The sequence below is a fragment of the Rhipicephalus sanguineus genome, chromosome 2 (assembly GCF_013339695.2).
Source record: "Rhipicephalus sanguineus isolate Rsan-2018 chromosome 2, BIME_Rsan_1.4, whole genome shotgun sequence".
NCBI classification, from domain to species: Eukaryota; Metazoa; Arthropoda; class Arachnida; order Ixodida; family Ixodidae; genus Rhipicephalus; species Rhipicephalus sanguineus.
This window is the reverse complement of record NC_051177.1, coordinates 25,914,878-25,927,536: the sequence shown is the minus strand read 5'-3', so window position 1 is coordinate 25,927,536 and position 12,659 is coordinate 25,914,878. Positions and strand designations below refer to the sequence as shown.

Sequence of the window (12,659 nt, the reverse complement as noted above, 5' to 3'; positions counted from 1 at the left end):
ATATAGTTAACTTCTTATAGGGTAATGGACAGACTCGTATGCTATGCTATCAAGCGTCAGTTATCTTGGACAGTCTCGAAAGCCATAGCTTTACTGACTTTGCCTTACCGCTGCTAAATATTACTCAGTTTTACATTGCAGCGGCAGCGCAACCACAAATCTCGATAATATACAGTCGATTAGTGAACAACCGAGCCCTTTCTAAACGGCTGCCCCGGCGTCTTGCCACGCAGACTCCGCGTTTTCGTCTGCTAGCGGAAGCTTGTTGCGCCACCAGCGCCACCAAACCGGAAGCTGTCCCGGCGCCGCGCGACGGGTTGGCTGACGGGGGGAGTTTTGCAACTTACCTGGTTCTATAAACGTTGATAACAACACCGTAGCCACTGGTTATCAAGGTCAGGTCAGCTATGATTTTCACTACAGAGCTCCGTTAAACCGAGTAACAATCTTGCCGTAGACTGGTTTTAAGAAAAAAATTCCCCAAATATTCACTTTTGTGTCGGACACCAGAGGGCAAGGTGTGGGTGTGTTCGTCTTTACAAACACAGCAAAGAAACTGACTCTGTACACGTCACTGACGTCACATAAGGCATTTTTGCTCTCAATAGTGGAACACACCGCGGCTCTCAGTCGATTTGTAGTCTGCGTCGAGAGTAGGCAGCCGAGTTCCGGCCTTTTCATCTTCGGCACCGTAGCGATGGCCGTCGGAAAAAACAAGGGCCTGTCTAAAGGCGGAAAGAAGGGCGTTAAGAAGAAGATGTAAGTGAGAAATATCGCCTTCTTTAAATTAAGCGGTTATTTTTTGTACTGGCGATGAACAGCAGTTCGCGGAGGACATGACAATTTGAGCGGATTGAACTCGATTCTGTTGCGGTGTGTCGGCACCCGGTGCATGTTACCGCCACGATCTGCTTTGTGTAGTAACATGTTGTGTTTCATATTTACAGTGTTGACCCGTTCACGCGCAAGGATTGGTACGATGTCAAGGCGCCGGCAATGTACGCCGTCAGGAATATCGGCAAGACCTTTGTCAACCGCACGCAAGGCACAAGTGAGTGAAACCATGCTGTCTGGTGCTACTCTTGTTCCATGTAAATAGCTGCGCGTGCCTTAAATTGATGCCATACTTGCACACGAACCCTCTGGCTCGAGGCCTTTTCCTCTTGCTGGTTCTGAGATAGTGCAACATCAAATCCGGCCCACCACAGGCATGCAGCATCGTTGTGCCTGCCTTCCATAATCGCTGGAACATTAACAATTTCTCTAACTTAATAGAGGAAAAAGTGCATATGTGCACATGATAAGTAACCAGTTTTAAACCGCGTAGTAAAACGCTTGCCGTGCGTTTCTCCTCACTGCAGAGATTGCGTCGGAAGGGCTGAAGGGACGTGTTTTTGAGGTCTCGCAAGCCGATCTGACAAACGGAGAGGATGCCTTCAGGAAGTTCCGCCTCATCGCTGAGGAAGTGCAAGGACGTAATGTGTTGACCAACTTCCACGGCATGGACCTGACCACTGACAAGCTGCGTTCTATGGTCAAGAAATGGCAGGTGCGTACGATCCGTGTGCCATAGACACTGGGGCCGGAAATGCAGTGATCTTTTCGCAGCACGTGAATGCATTGTTGTGCGCAGAGTGATGAATTCGTTGGCGCAAATAGTTTTGGTCAACAATGGCTTTCAGTGCGCGCACACGTGAAAAGCTTCCATTGGATTTTCCGAGCACTTTGGAGCCACGGCGTCTGGAAGACGCTTGTAGCACCTTTACGGTTTTAAAAATGCATGTATTCAAGTACCTTTGATTACAACTTTCTTCCTGTGGGTGCACTGTGGAGCTGAACTTTTCACACGCAGTATCATAGTCACATTTGCACACGAACCCTCTGGCTTGAGGCCTTTTCCTCTTGCTGGTTCTAAGATTGTGCTACATCAATTCCTGCTCACCACAGGCAAGCAGTATTTTGTTGCTTGCCTTCCATAATAGCTGGAACACAGATTGCATCTGTAAAATGTAATTCACTGCTACAAGGCTCCCCCTGCCTAAGTTTGCCAGCATTTTACGTCAGCCGTTGATCCATCTACATGCTTTCATGAATCACCTTGAAACTTTTTCGAGTACAATGATACACAAGACAGTACAGAGAGGCAGCAGGTAATTACCTTGTCCTGTTTTTGTTTGCCCCGTATATGAGCTAAAAAAAAATTTTTTTCGAAGATTAAAGTCAAGAAGCTAATTGACCATCATGAACCACACTGTCAGTAAACTGCCCCGACTTTCTTACATATCAGCATTAATTATCTGAACACTGAAGCATAAACACCATTGTGTTTTTTGTACTTGGGTGACAGAATATTGATCACAGGTGTCTACATTGAGCAAGGCTCAATTGCAGTACGAACACCACTGTGCAGAATGTCTGCAGGGGCACCATAGACAAAATTATTTGCGGAAAACTAGTCTATTGTGTATCGGTGTTTTGTCCAAACTGCCTTTGTGGCCTGTGATAGCTTTCAGCACAGCACAGACGCTTGGCTGAAACATTGAGCGCTCGGTTTTCTAGCTCTTTTTTTTTTTTTTTTTTTTTTTTGCTCCCTAGGATACTACACTGAAGGCTACCATTCATTCACGACTCCATTACATCCAGTTAACGGAGTTTCCCTTGTAAAATGCATGTTCGCACTTCTTTTGCAGACTTTGATCGAGGCCACAGTTGACGTGCGGACGACCGATGGCTACCTCCTCCGCATGTTTTGCATTGGTTTCACCAAGAAGTGTGCCAATCAACTCAAGAAGACATGTTACGCGCAGCACAACCAGGTTAATAGTGATCTTTTCCACTTTCTGTCACTGCAGGTTATATTGCTTAGAAACTGCAAGCTTTGGGTGCTGTTGTAAGCGTGACACTGGTTGTTAGACTAGTAATGCCAGTCTGTTGGAGAGTATTCAGATGTATATAGAGCTGGTAGCAATGTAAAGGACAGTTGTAGTTCGATGGCTACAGTGTTGGGCCTAATAAGCTCGAGGTCACAGGTTCAATCCAGGCTGCGATGTTCGACTTTCAATGAAGGCATAATACGGTAATACTGTTGCACTTGGACCGGGGTGGATGTTCGGGAACTCCTGGTAGAAGTGGTACGAAGTCCCTCACCACAGCATGCCTCGTAGCAAGATTGGGATTCCAGCATGTAGAACCCTGGTGTATGTATGTCTACACTGTCATGATAGGGAAGTATAAACAAACTTTCTCAATCGTTTAGGATTAAAGTTTTGATGCACCTAAGTTCCATGTTCGAAGTGTCGTTTATACGACCAGGTTGCTGGGCTAGATCGAGATATGCACACACACCCTTCCTCTTTATAAATGTAGTCGATAGTAATTTAATGCATATGCAATGTTACATCCAGGTACGCCTCATTAGGAAGAAAATGACTGAGATGATGATTCAGGAGGTGTCTTCCACCAGCCTAAAGGAGGTTGTTAACAAACTGTAAGTTCATTTTTTCTTTGTGTCATAAGTTTTTGATAAAGTAGACTTGTATTAATTCAAAGCCAACCAATGACAAGCAAGGGTCTGAACATTTCTGTTAAACAAGGCTTGTTATTTCAATCCTAAAACTCGTCCTCGCCAAATAATTACCACTTGACTGCTCTTGCAGAATTTTAAGTGGCTATTTCAGCTCTTTCATTGCCAAATAGTTAAAGGAAACGTAAACAGGAATGCGTAGGGGATGTTACTATCCTTTGGCAGTCTGCAGTCATTGCATTTCACCAGTACTGACATATTTAAATGCAAACTTGGAGGTCAGCAAAGAAGAATGAAAAATGTTAGGTGTAACATTAAAAGATAATTGGTGTGTATGGGAGAGCAAATTTTAGCCATGTGGTTAACATTGGAAGGGAAGACTGGAACAGAGCAGGGCAAGTAATGTGTTGGTCAGATGCTCAGTAGTCTACCAAAGGTACACAGTGACTGCATAGAGAAAGGAGTTTGGTAAAGCAGGGAGCCGGATGTGGTGGAATTTAGAAATTCGCAAGCATAAGATGGTGTTTCCTGGCAGTTGTAAATCACTGCCTTCGTCCTGCAGTGTACCCAATTTGGCTGTGGCAAATGGTGGCAGCTCTCAATGAAATACCGTATTTACTTGCATAATTATTGCACTTTTATTTAATTGCATAATTTGAGGTGTAGTCATCACATAAAGTGAATTTGCCTTTAAAAAATTACATTGTGTAGGTGCTACATAAAATAAACACTGCCCTTTTATTGAGAGTCGAGTCCTCGCTGTCGTCGTCGCAAGATTGTTGTTGCGGCCAGCAGTGTCATCACTGGAGGCATCATTGCCACTGTACATTAAGTTGAGAAAAAAATTGCAGCTTTGCCAGATGCATTTTAGTCATGCCCAATCAGCACAAAGCGTTTTTTGAGCACCTACAGTGGTCTAAAATCTTTTATCTAGTGCCGCTACAACCGATGAGGATGTTGGCTCCCATGCCTAGAAAGCGATCACTTTTGGCAATATTTTCGCAAGACTTGCTGGATGTGTTGGCAGCACTGAGCGAAAACGTTCCCGGCCCGCTGTAGTATTTGCACGACTGGCTCAGTGCAAGACTGCCGTGGCCCACAGACGGCAGTCTCACAAAGGCACCTCCAAAAGTGTTCATCCAGAACCTCCTCCTAAACTGCACACAGCAGCACACTCAGCCAAAATGATGTCGAGGGAGAAAACTTAACATGGTGCTGCACAGTTGCATAAATGCAAGAAACACAAAGGAAACTCCAGCAACTACGCAGTCAGCATCAGACTGGAAAGCGTGGAAGCATCTCGAATGATGGCAAACCCATGACAGCTCTAGGCAAGAGGTGGACATCTTGAGTTCCTTACTTTTGCGAACTGCATGTGCCAAAACTTATTTCTAAAGTATGTCTTAAGTACCATTTTCTATACAAATCTTGAAGACCCGTGTTTTTGCTCGTGGGAATCTTAAAGCGTGATGGGTGTGTCGCATGCCTAGTTTGACGTGAGATCATTGTGGGAGATAAAAAAAGACAAAACTGAGGGATGCGATCATTATGCAAGTAATGTGGTACTCTCTATTATTTACATACTGATCGGTACCCTTTTTCTCAAATGATACCAAACGGTAGTGCCTCTCGAGTTTTTGCAATAGCCTACTGTCAGGGGAACTGTCATCATTGGTTTTTAACCAAGTTGTTCTGCTTTAATTATCACAATTCATTCAAAGGAGATATTTTAAGCTATTGGCGTGTTGTGTACAAGAATACGAGTCATATGTTCAAGGCCCGTGTACTTTGATTTAGGTGCACGTTAAAGAACCCCAGGTGGTCGAAATTTCCGGAGCCCTCCACTACGGCGTCTCTCATAATCATATGGTGGTTTTGGGACGTTAAACCCCAGATATTATTATTATTAATACGAGTCATGTTACATTTTTCATGCAGAATGGTGTGTACATTAATTTGGTCTCACTGTTTTCTGCTTGGTGGTCTTAAAAACTGCATGAGTTTTGGAATTGGACAAATACCACCGAGATAAAGCAATGTTGTGCCTGGACATCTTTTTCTTGTTGAATTAAAGGAGCCCTGCAACACTTTTTGAGCAGGGTCAAAAAGCGCTGCCACTCTGTAGTCGAGGCTCCCGAGAACACGCGAGCCAAATATTATAGCGAAGCGAGCGGCCTGGAATTTACAATAAATTCTCAGTCAGCTGAAAATCGCTCCCTCTTCTCTCGACAAATGATGTATTAGTCCGCAATATATGACGCGATTGTCGGCAGTTCCACCATTGGCTGATGTTATAATCACAATAACACCCTCATTATTACCTTCGTTGTTAATTTTGAGTTCAGTAAGTAGATAATATGTATGTTATTGTGTTATGCCGTTAAAACACCGAACAAACATTAATATTAGCACTTCCGGTCTCGCCGACAGCTCGTCTGATCGTAGTTGCGTGGTTGCGTTTTCTTCACCATGCGCAGTGCCGAAATCATGAGTATTTCTGTGCTTTTGACCATCGCCGGTTGCCATTGAGAGTGGCAGCCGTTCGAGTGTTGCCTCGTCAGCTGGAAACTGCATCGTCGGCACGTCCTCACGACCAACTGAGGCAGCGGTGCAGCATTTCTCCGATAACAATGCTGGCGCCGGCTAGTTTAGGATACCTGTGTTCGCTGTATGGCGAGAGTCCTGTTCGCTGTATGTTCAGTATGTCATTGAGCCGTACCTCGACGTGTCCCCCCCCCCCTTCCCCCCGCAGTATCAATTTCCAGAGAAACCGCGACACAGCAACCAAGCAGACTCGCATTTTCACGGTAGCTGCAGACAGCCGGTGGATGGGTCCGCGCCGGCCCGATGCCCCACGATCCTTTCTTCTAGTCTTTAGTTCTTTATTGTCAGCCCGCACTCGCTGTGCGCCCGCATTCGAAGAGCAAAAAGCGTACCACCACTGGGAGAAGGGTGCACGCAGCTTTGCCGTGTTGAATACAATTCAAGCGCGAGCAGTGCGACGAGGCGGTGTATCGGAGTGTGGGTCGAAACCCATCTCAGCTGTCATTCGTTCCAAACGCGCACGCAGGTTTTGCGTCCATGGTTGGCAGAGCGATGAAAACACTACGTCAGTTCGAGGTGCACACCCAACATTACCAAACCGACTCGCAGTTTTCAAGCACGCGCGATACACGGTGTGATGGGCTCCGCTCGACGACCACTACGCAAGCCGACCGGAAGTGGCGCCACAGACCACGTGGTTGCGCCGAGACGCCAGAGAGAAAAAAAAAATGCCGCCGGTGCTGACATAACTCTTCGGCACCTCCTCGCACCTCCGCCCTCCCTCCCTTTACGCCCCGCGCAGCTTTCCGCGCGCTCGTGGCGTTGAGTGGAGGGAGAAAGCTGCGGAACGTGATCTCTATAATTTGGTAACACCACTTAGACTTGACGGATTCGAAAAAATTTTGCGGCATATGACTCGTGAAGAGTCATACGCCAATAATGAGACTATTCCAATATAACTAAGGAAGGTGTTGCAGGGCTCCTTTAAGAGGAATCTGCTACTTGCCATATCATTAGTCTAGGCCTGAATTATGTGTATGTGACGATCGCACGCTCCCCCCCTTATTCAACAGCATTCCTGGAAGCATTGGCAAGGACATTGAGAAGAGCTGCCAACACATCTACCCTCTGCATGATGTGCTCATCCGAAAAGTGAAGGTGCTCAAGAAGCCTAAATTTGAATGTGAGTGCTTTGCCTTGCTTGTTCAGTACAGTAGAACCCCGCTGATACGTTTTTGAAGGGACCGTAGGAAATAAACGTAAGAGACGGGAAACGTAAGAGCCGAAAAACAGGAAAAACGGCAAAATACTTAGTGGTACAGAATTTTATTTCAATTCTTACCAGCAGCACGAAAATTGGCGCGCTCAGCCGCGATCTAGTCGATGGATAGAAACGCGGAGCTTAAGACGGCCTTATCCACAGAAATGTAATCAACGTATGTGATTTTTTTAACACCAACAGCTGTAGGCATGAAAAAGCTAAGCACACGCAATCACGACCGGCGCGGCGAGTCCGACCGCGAACCGCACGCACGACCATGCGAGCTCCAACCAGCTCGAACTCCTCCCGTTCTCCGACAAATAACGATGATGATGAGTCTACGCCAACGCGATGGCAGAAGTGAATGCCAATTTCGAAGGCCTTGCTTTCGCAAGCAATTACGTCATACACGCCATGTTTGTGCAATGCAAATCTCAGAGGCTATGCTTTTGTCAATAGTAAATGCCAATCTCGAAGGCCTTGCTTTCGCGAGCAGTTACGTCACAGACGCCATCTTTGCAATTTGAATCTCGAAGGCCATGCTTTTGTTTGCATCAATTGAAAGATTCTGTTGCTTGCGCCTCTCATGCGGCTAATATTACGGTCAAACGAGGCCAAGCTGCGTGAAAATGCGCCATGGCCGCTCTCTTTGGTAGTCACTCGGTCGGCTCCGGGCGCACTTCGCGACGTATCATACGGGAACGGTCCGACAGTTACGACGTAACAGCGGGGTTCCCAATACATTGTATCCTATGGGAGCTATGCCGGGACCGGCGGAAAACGACGTAACAGCCGGGAAAACGCAGCAGTGAGGAACGTAACAGCGGGGTTCTACTGTATTTGTTTTTTTTTGTGCCAACCGCGTGTGTGGGTGCATGCTGCTTTTATTACCATACACATTTGTTAAAGACCAACTCTTACAATATTTTTATCATATCATAGTAGTAGCGGTTCTATGTTCCGAGACACTCCTGTGGCGCGCCTGATCGAAATACCCAGCAAATTCGAAAAAAGGTGCAAAACTGAAATCCAGCCACTTGTACGACTTTCACGTGACGTATAAAGGGGCGCCAACCGTAAGTTGTCAAAGGCATGCCAGCTGAACTAGCATGAAGGACGCAGGCCATCAAGAGCAGACACTCAGCGGAAACGTGACCATGTTGCACCATTCGTACCATGTCCTTGACTGACAATAGGGTCTTTTAGTAGTGCTAGTTAACGTACCAGCTGAAGAGTGCGCATTACAGTACAAAAACTCCTTCCGTGTATACCTGGTCTATAATATACATGCTAAGCTGCACACCATGCAAAAGGCGGCTAATGCTTGGCTTCTAAAAATTTTATCAAACCTACCGTGGCAAAGTGAAAGGCTGCTATCCGCAAAGTTATTCATTCTTTCCAGCATAATATTGAGAGTTAGACCACGGGCCTCTTCAGTTTCAGTTCAGTTTCAGTTTCATTTTATTGCAATTTAGATTACAATGATCGGTACAGAAAGATATGCAGACAAGGGTCCCAAAGTCAGTGACTGCAAACAGGACTCTCGGTTAAAAATACAAAAAGAGAAGATGTACAGTAAAAACAGGGGGGGGGGGGAATATAGGATACGATTCAAAAGAAAGAAAAAAAAACCATCAGAAAGTAACGAAGTCAACTGTAGCATAAAGAAACATCAAACAATCAACGTTATACACCGAGAAATGGTCAGAATGAAAGCTAAAAAAAAAAGCTATCAGTGAAAGTGTTTACAGAGAATATAAAGCTTTAATTCATACCTAAATGTGTTTAAAGAAGTCAGCTGTTTAAGTTGTAATGGAAGGTCATTCCAAAATGAAAAAGATGATGCCATTTTACCATAGTTTGTGTTACATCAAGGAAGCAGAAAATTAAGATTGTGTGCAAACCTAGTGCAGTTATTATTGGTATGCAATCTGCCATCAATAATACATAAGGTAGACGATTGTTCAGTAATTTAAAAAAAGAGAATACATGAATGATATTTAAACAGACCAGAAATTGGTAAAATAGAGTTATTTAGCAGAAGTGTGCAAGCATTTCGCCTGTTTACCGTAGCCACAAACTTGAGCGGCCTACGGAGTGTCAGGCAGTGTGGAGATAAAACAGGCAAGCACATATAAGTGTATTCTGCTTCGTTACTGGTGTAAATTTTCAGCAGCTGCACAATTCCAAATGCATTAGCGTTAATGTCAAGGACTCTGCAGTGGTTTGTTGCATCCTAAACCCGCTTCCATCACCTCAGTCACGCCTTAGTTGCTGTATCCAGGTTGACGTCCACACAGTGTGGCCAATAATTGGGTGGCTTGAGGTAATCCGCAAAATTGATTTGTAAGCAATCTGCAGATCTCTCAACCCTTAATTTTGCATAAGTGACGGAAGTGTACTAAGGGATGTACCCAGCAAATTTATTTAAACCCAATGATTTTGAAAAATATTCTAAAGCTAGCCTTCTAAGAACTTCTTTTTGTGTGTGTAATTAGTTTTGCTACCCTTTGTGGCTGTTAAGCAAATAAGTTGTTGCACTGCTAAGCTCGAACACGCAACTGATACCAGGCCACGTGTCAGTAGGGACAAAATGTGCCCCGATGGGCTTGGATTTAGGAGCTTGTTAAAGAGTCCTGGGGGTCAGAATCTGAGTTCTCCAGTACAGCTTGTCTCAGAATCAGTGTCTTGTTAGCTCATTATTTATTTATTGTTGTTACTATTATAGATTCAAGTAATTGTGGCCTAGATCGTGGGGGGGGGGGTCTTAGTGAACTGTCCACCGCTTGCCAACTCCCCCGTTTTTCTGTGCACACTAGTGCCAGAATCCCCTGTAATAATCATTGTTGGAAAGTATGCACAGTGTTTATAACGGAACTCTGAAGGTGCTGTGAAAAGTAGTTGTTATATCACTGGTTGTTGATTACAAATGAGTTCGCCCGTAAAGACTTGCTCTTAGCGACCAAGCGCTTTCTTTTCCCTGTAATGAGGCCGTCGGCAATAAGTCATAATGGCACTTTCATTGCTGGTCGCCACCTCGCCTTCGCTCTTTTTTGATGCTTATCCGGGAAGGCATAGCATGGAGGTCGTAATCATTGACTGACCAGTCCCTGCCATTACCAAAAAAGACGAAAAACGTTTCACTTCACATTGTGGCATCGTCTAGTTGAAGGGCGCAGTAAACTTTTTATGTGACAAAATGTTATCGCGGTTATTGCTTCTTGCACTTGCGGCTTCATGCCTTCCAAGGCATTCTTTGGTTCATCGAAGGCGGTCGTAGCTGCAGAGAATGGCATCAAAAAAGGTTGCTATACGAAAGCTGCCTGCAAGGCTTCATGCCGCCTCCTATTTCAAGTGTTTTTTTCTCATTCACTGCCATTTTGCCACTGAAGAAATGCCTGCAAAGTAAGCAACCTCATTCACAGCATCCGAAATCTGCGTGTGGGTCTCGCTTCTAGGATATCTTTATCAGAGTGAACTGGAGTGGAGCACGTGCCTGTCTCATGCTTTAGAAGGCCTGTTTTATTTTTTATCCTTCTAGTTTCGTATGCACCATATTTTTACCGCGACCATGTCTGAAGTGTTCGTTGTAAAAGTAGAAGGTTTTGAAAAACATTCACTAGTGTTGATCCAGTTTCACAGGGTAGCAAAGAGAAATTACAAGTGTGCCGAAATATTGTCGTTATAACCTATAGATTGTATCTGGGATCGGTACAAGTGGGTTCGACTGTATTAGAAAAGTTACATAAGTGGTGGTGCTAGATGTTCCGCTTGGACAGCCTTTTGTTAAGCTCCCTAGGCGCTGCCATAATCAGGGCTGTGGTAAATACCTAGGCGTGACCCCCACACACACTGATGAGTGATGTCAGCCTTTGTACTCCCATGCCACTGTCCAGAAAAGTGTTTCTTCTCTCCTGTGAAAAGGTCTATAAAAGTTCATTTTATTTTATAGACTTCGCCTTAACAGAGCACATACTTGTAGTCGGATACAACTTCAATTCCGTAAAGGCCCTGCCCAGATGACAAAAGTGCGGCTGCTGATTGGATCTGTGACTAAAGAATTTGTCCTACGCATGTACTTGGCAATATTCTTCTAAAAGTCACCAGCTATCGGGCTTATGACCTCAGTTTAGAATGCACACCCATTGGGGCAAGCTTGTGTGAACTCTCCTTTCAGGAGGAAATGGCGCAGACTTCTAAAATTGCACATGACTATAGGTGTTCTTATTGTTTGGAATAATTCATATAATGCATTGCATTTTGTATGACACATTGCTTTCATTGTTTCCAGTGGGCAAGCTTTTGGAACTTCACGGAGAAGGTTCTGGCAAAGGTGGTGCTAGTGCAACTGCATCTGCCGCCAAGGGTGAAGAAGGCATGAAGGTGGACAGACCAGAGGGCTATGAGCCCCCTGTGCTTGAAACAGTCTGAGCACATTTGAATAAATAACCATGAACACAATGTTTCTAGTCTGTTCTCTTACTATTCCCCAGGTAGTTGCTACATAAAGATTGAAAGTTAGTCTAACCAATGCATTTATGTGGACAGTATAGCTACTAGAGCTGTGCACGGGCCGCATTTCCGAGCCCGAGTCCGGCCCGGGCCCGCTGACTTTGTCGAAGGCCCGCCCGAGCCCGACGGCAAAGGGCTGCGAGCCCGCCCGGCCCGGCCCGACGTACGAAAACACAATCCCGGGCCCGGCCCGGCTCGGCTCGGCTTTTTGAAGGTTTGCCGCGAAAACAAAACATCGTTTTCCGGTAACTTGGCATTTTATTGAGGATATCAAATATGATCAAACGACACACGACGAACGGTCTCTATTACACAGATTACAAATTACAAGTAGACGGCCTCATGCCAGCAACAATGGAGTTCGCTCGCCAAAGCCGTCACGTGTATTGGGTATGCCCATGCAAGCTTGCACGAAGGCGATCTACGTCGGGTCACTCGTCGCTGTCGCGTGCATTTTCACTCATATAAGATTTGGCCTCAAATCTAACGAGAACAGTCGCGTGGCGCCGTCGCTAGCTCAGGTGGTGTTACTTCTCTGTTTGTCGGAGTGCAACAGAGGCAGTGCTTTACCTGCTCCCCTTTTGTTTAAAGCAGCGAATGAAAAGGAAAAGCGGTAAAGGGCGGTCGCGGAAAAGGCGCTGTATGCGTGCTCGAAAACAATTCCCGCTCATTCTCTATATTTCGGGCTTGAGTCGGGCTTTGCGCTGGGCCCGAGTCCGGCCCGATAAAACTCCAAGTAGCCCGAGCCCGGCCCGGGCCCGAGGCGAAAATACGTCGGCCCGCCCGAGCCCGGCCCGCGGGCCGGGTCGGGCTCGGGCT

At 45.7% G+C, this 12,659-nt stretch overlaps 1 protein-coding gene across 1 annotated transcript; it reads left to right on the top strand.

Moving 5' to 3' along the window:
- Window positions 1-568: 568 nt before the first annotated feature.
- On the top strand, window positions 569-11,777 carry LOC119382575 (40S ribosomal protein S3a). Its single transcript, XM_037650337.2, has 7 exons — window positions 569-759; window positions 948-1,051; window positions 1,362-1,549; window positions 2,691-2,816; window positions 3,405-3,487; window positions 7,141-7,250; window positions 11,620-11,777. Exons 1-7 carry the CDS (start codon window positions 698-700, stop codon window positions 11,757-11,759), a joined length of 813 nt encoding a protein of 270 aa, XP_037506265.1. The 5' UTR covers window positions 569-697; the 3' UTR covers window positions 11,760-11,777.
- The last annotated feature ends 882 nt before the right edge of the window (window positions 11,778-12,659 follow it).

Coding starts and splice junctions, on each gene's coding strand:
- LOC119382575 (XM_037650337.2), top strand. CDS start 698: ATGGCCGTCGGAAAAAACAAGGGCCTGTCTAAAGGCGGAAAGAAGGGC. Junction 1,550..2,690: donor CTATGGTCAAGAAATGGCAG/GTGCGTACGATC, acceptor CTTCTTTTGCAG/ACTTTGATCGAGGCCACAGT. Junction 7,251..11,619: donor CAAGAAGCCTAAATTTGAAT/GTGAGTGCTTTG, acceptor CATTGTTTCCAG/TGGGCAAGCTTTTGGAACTT.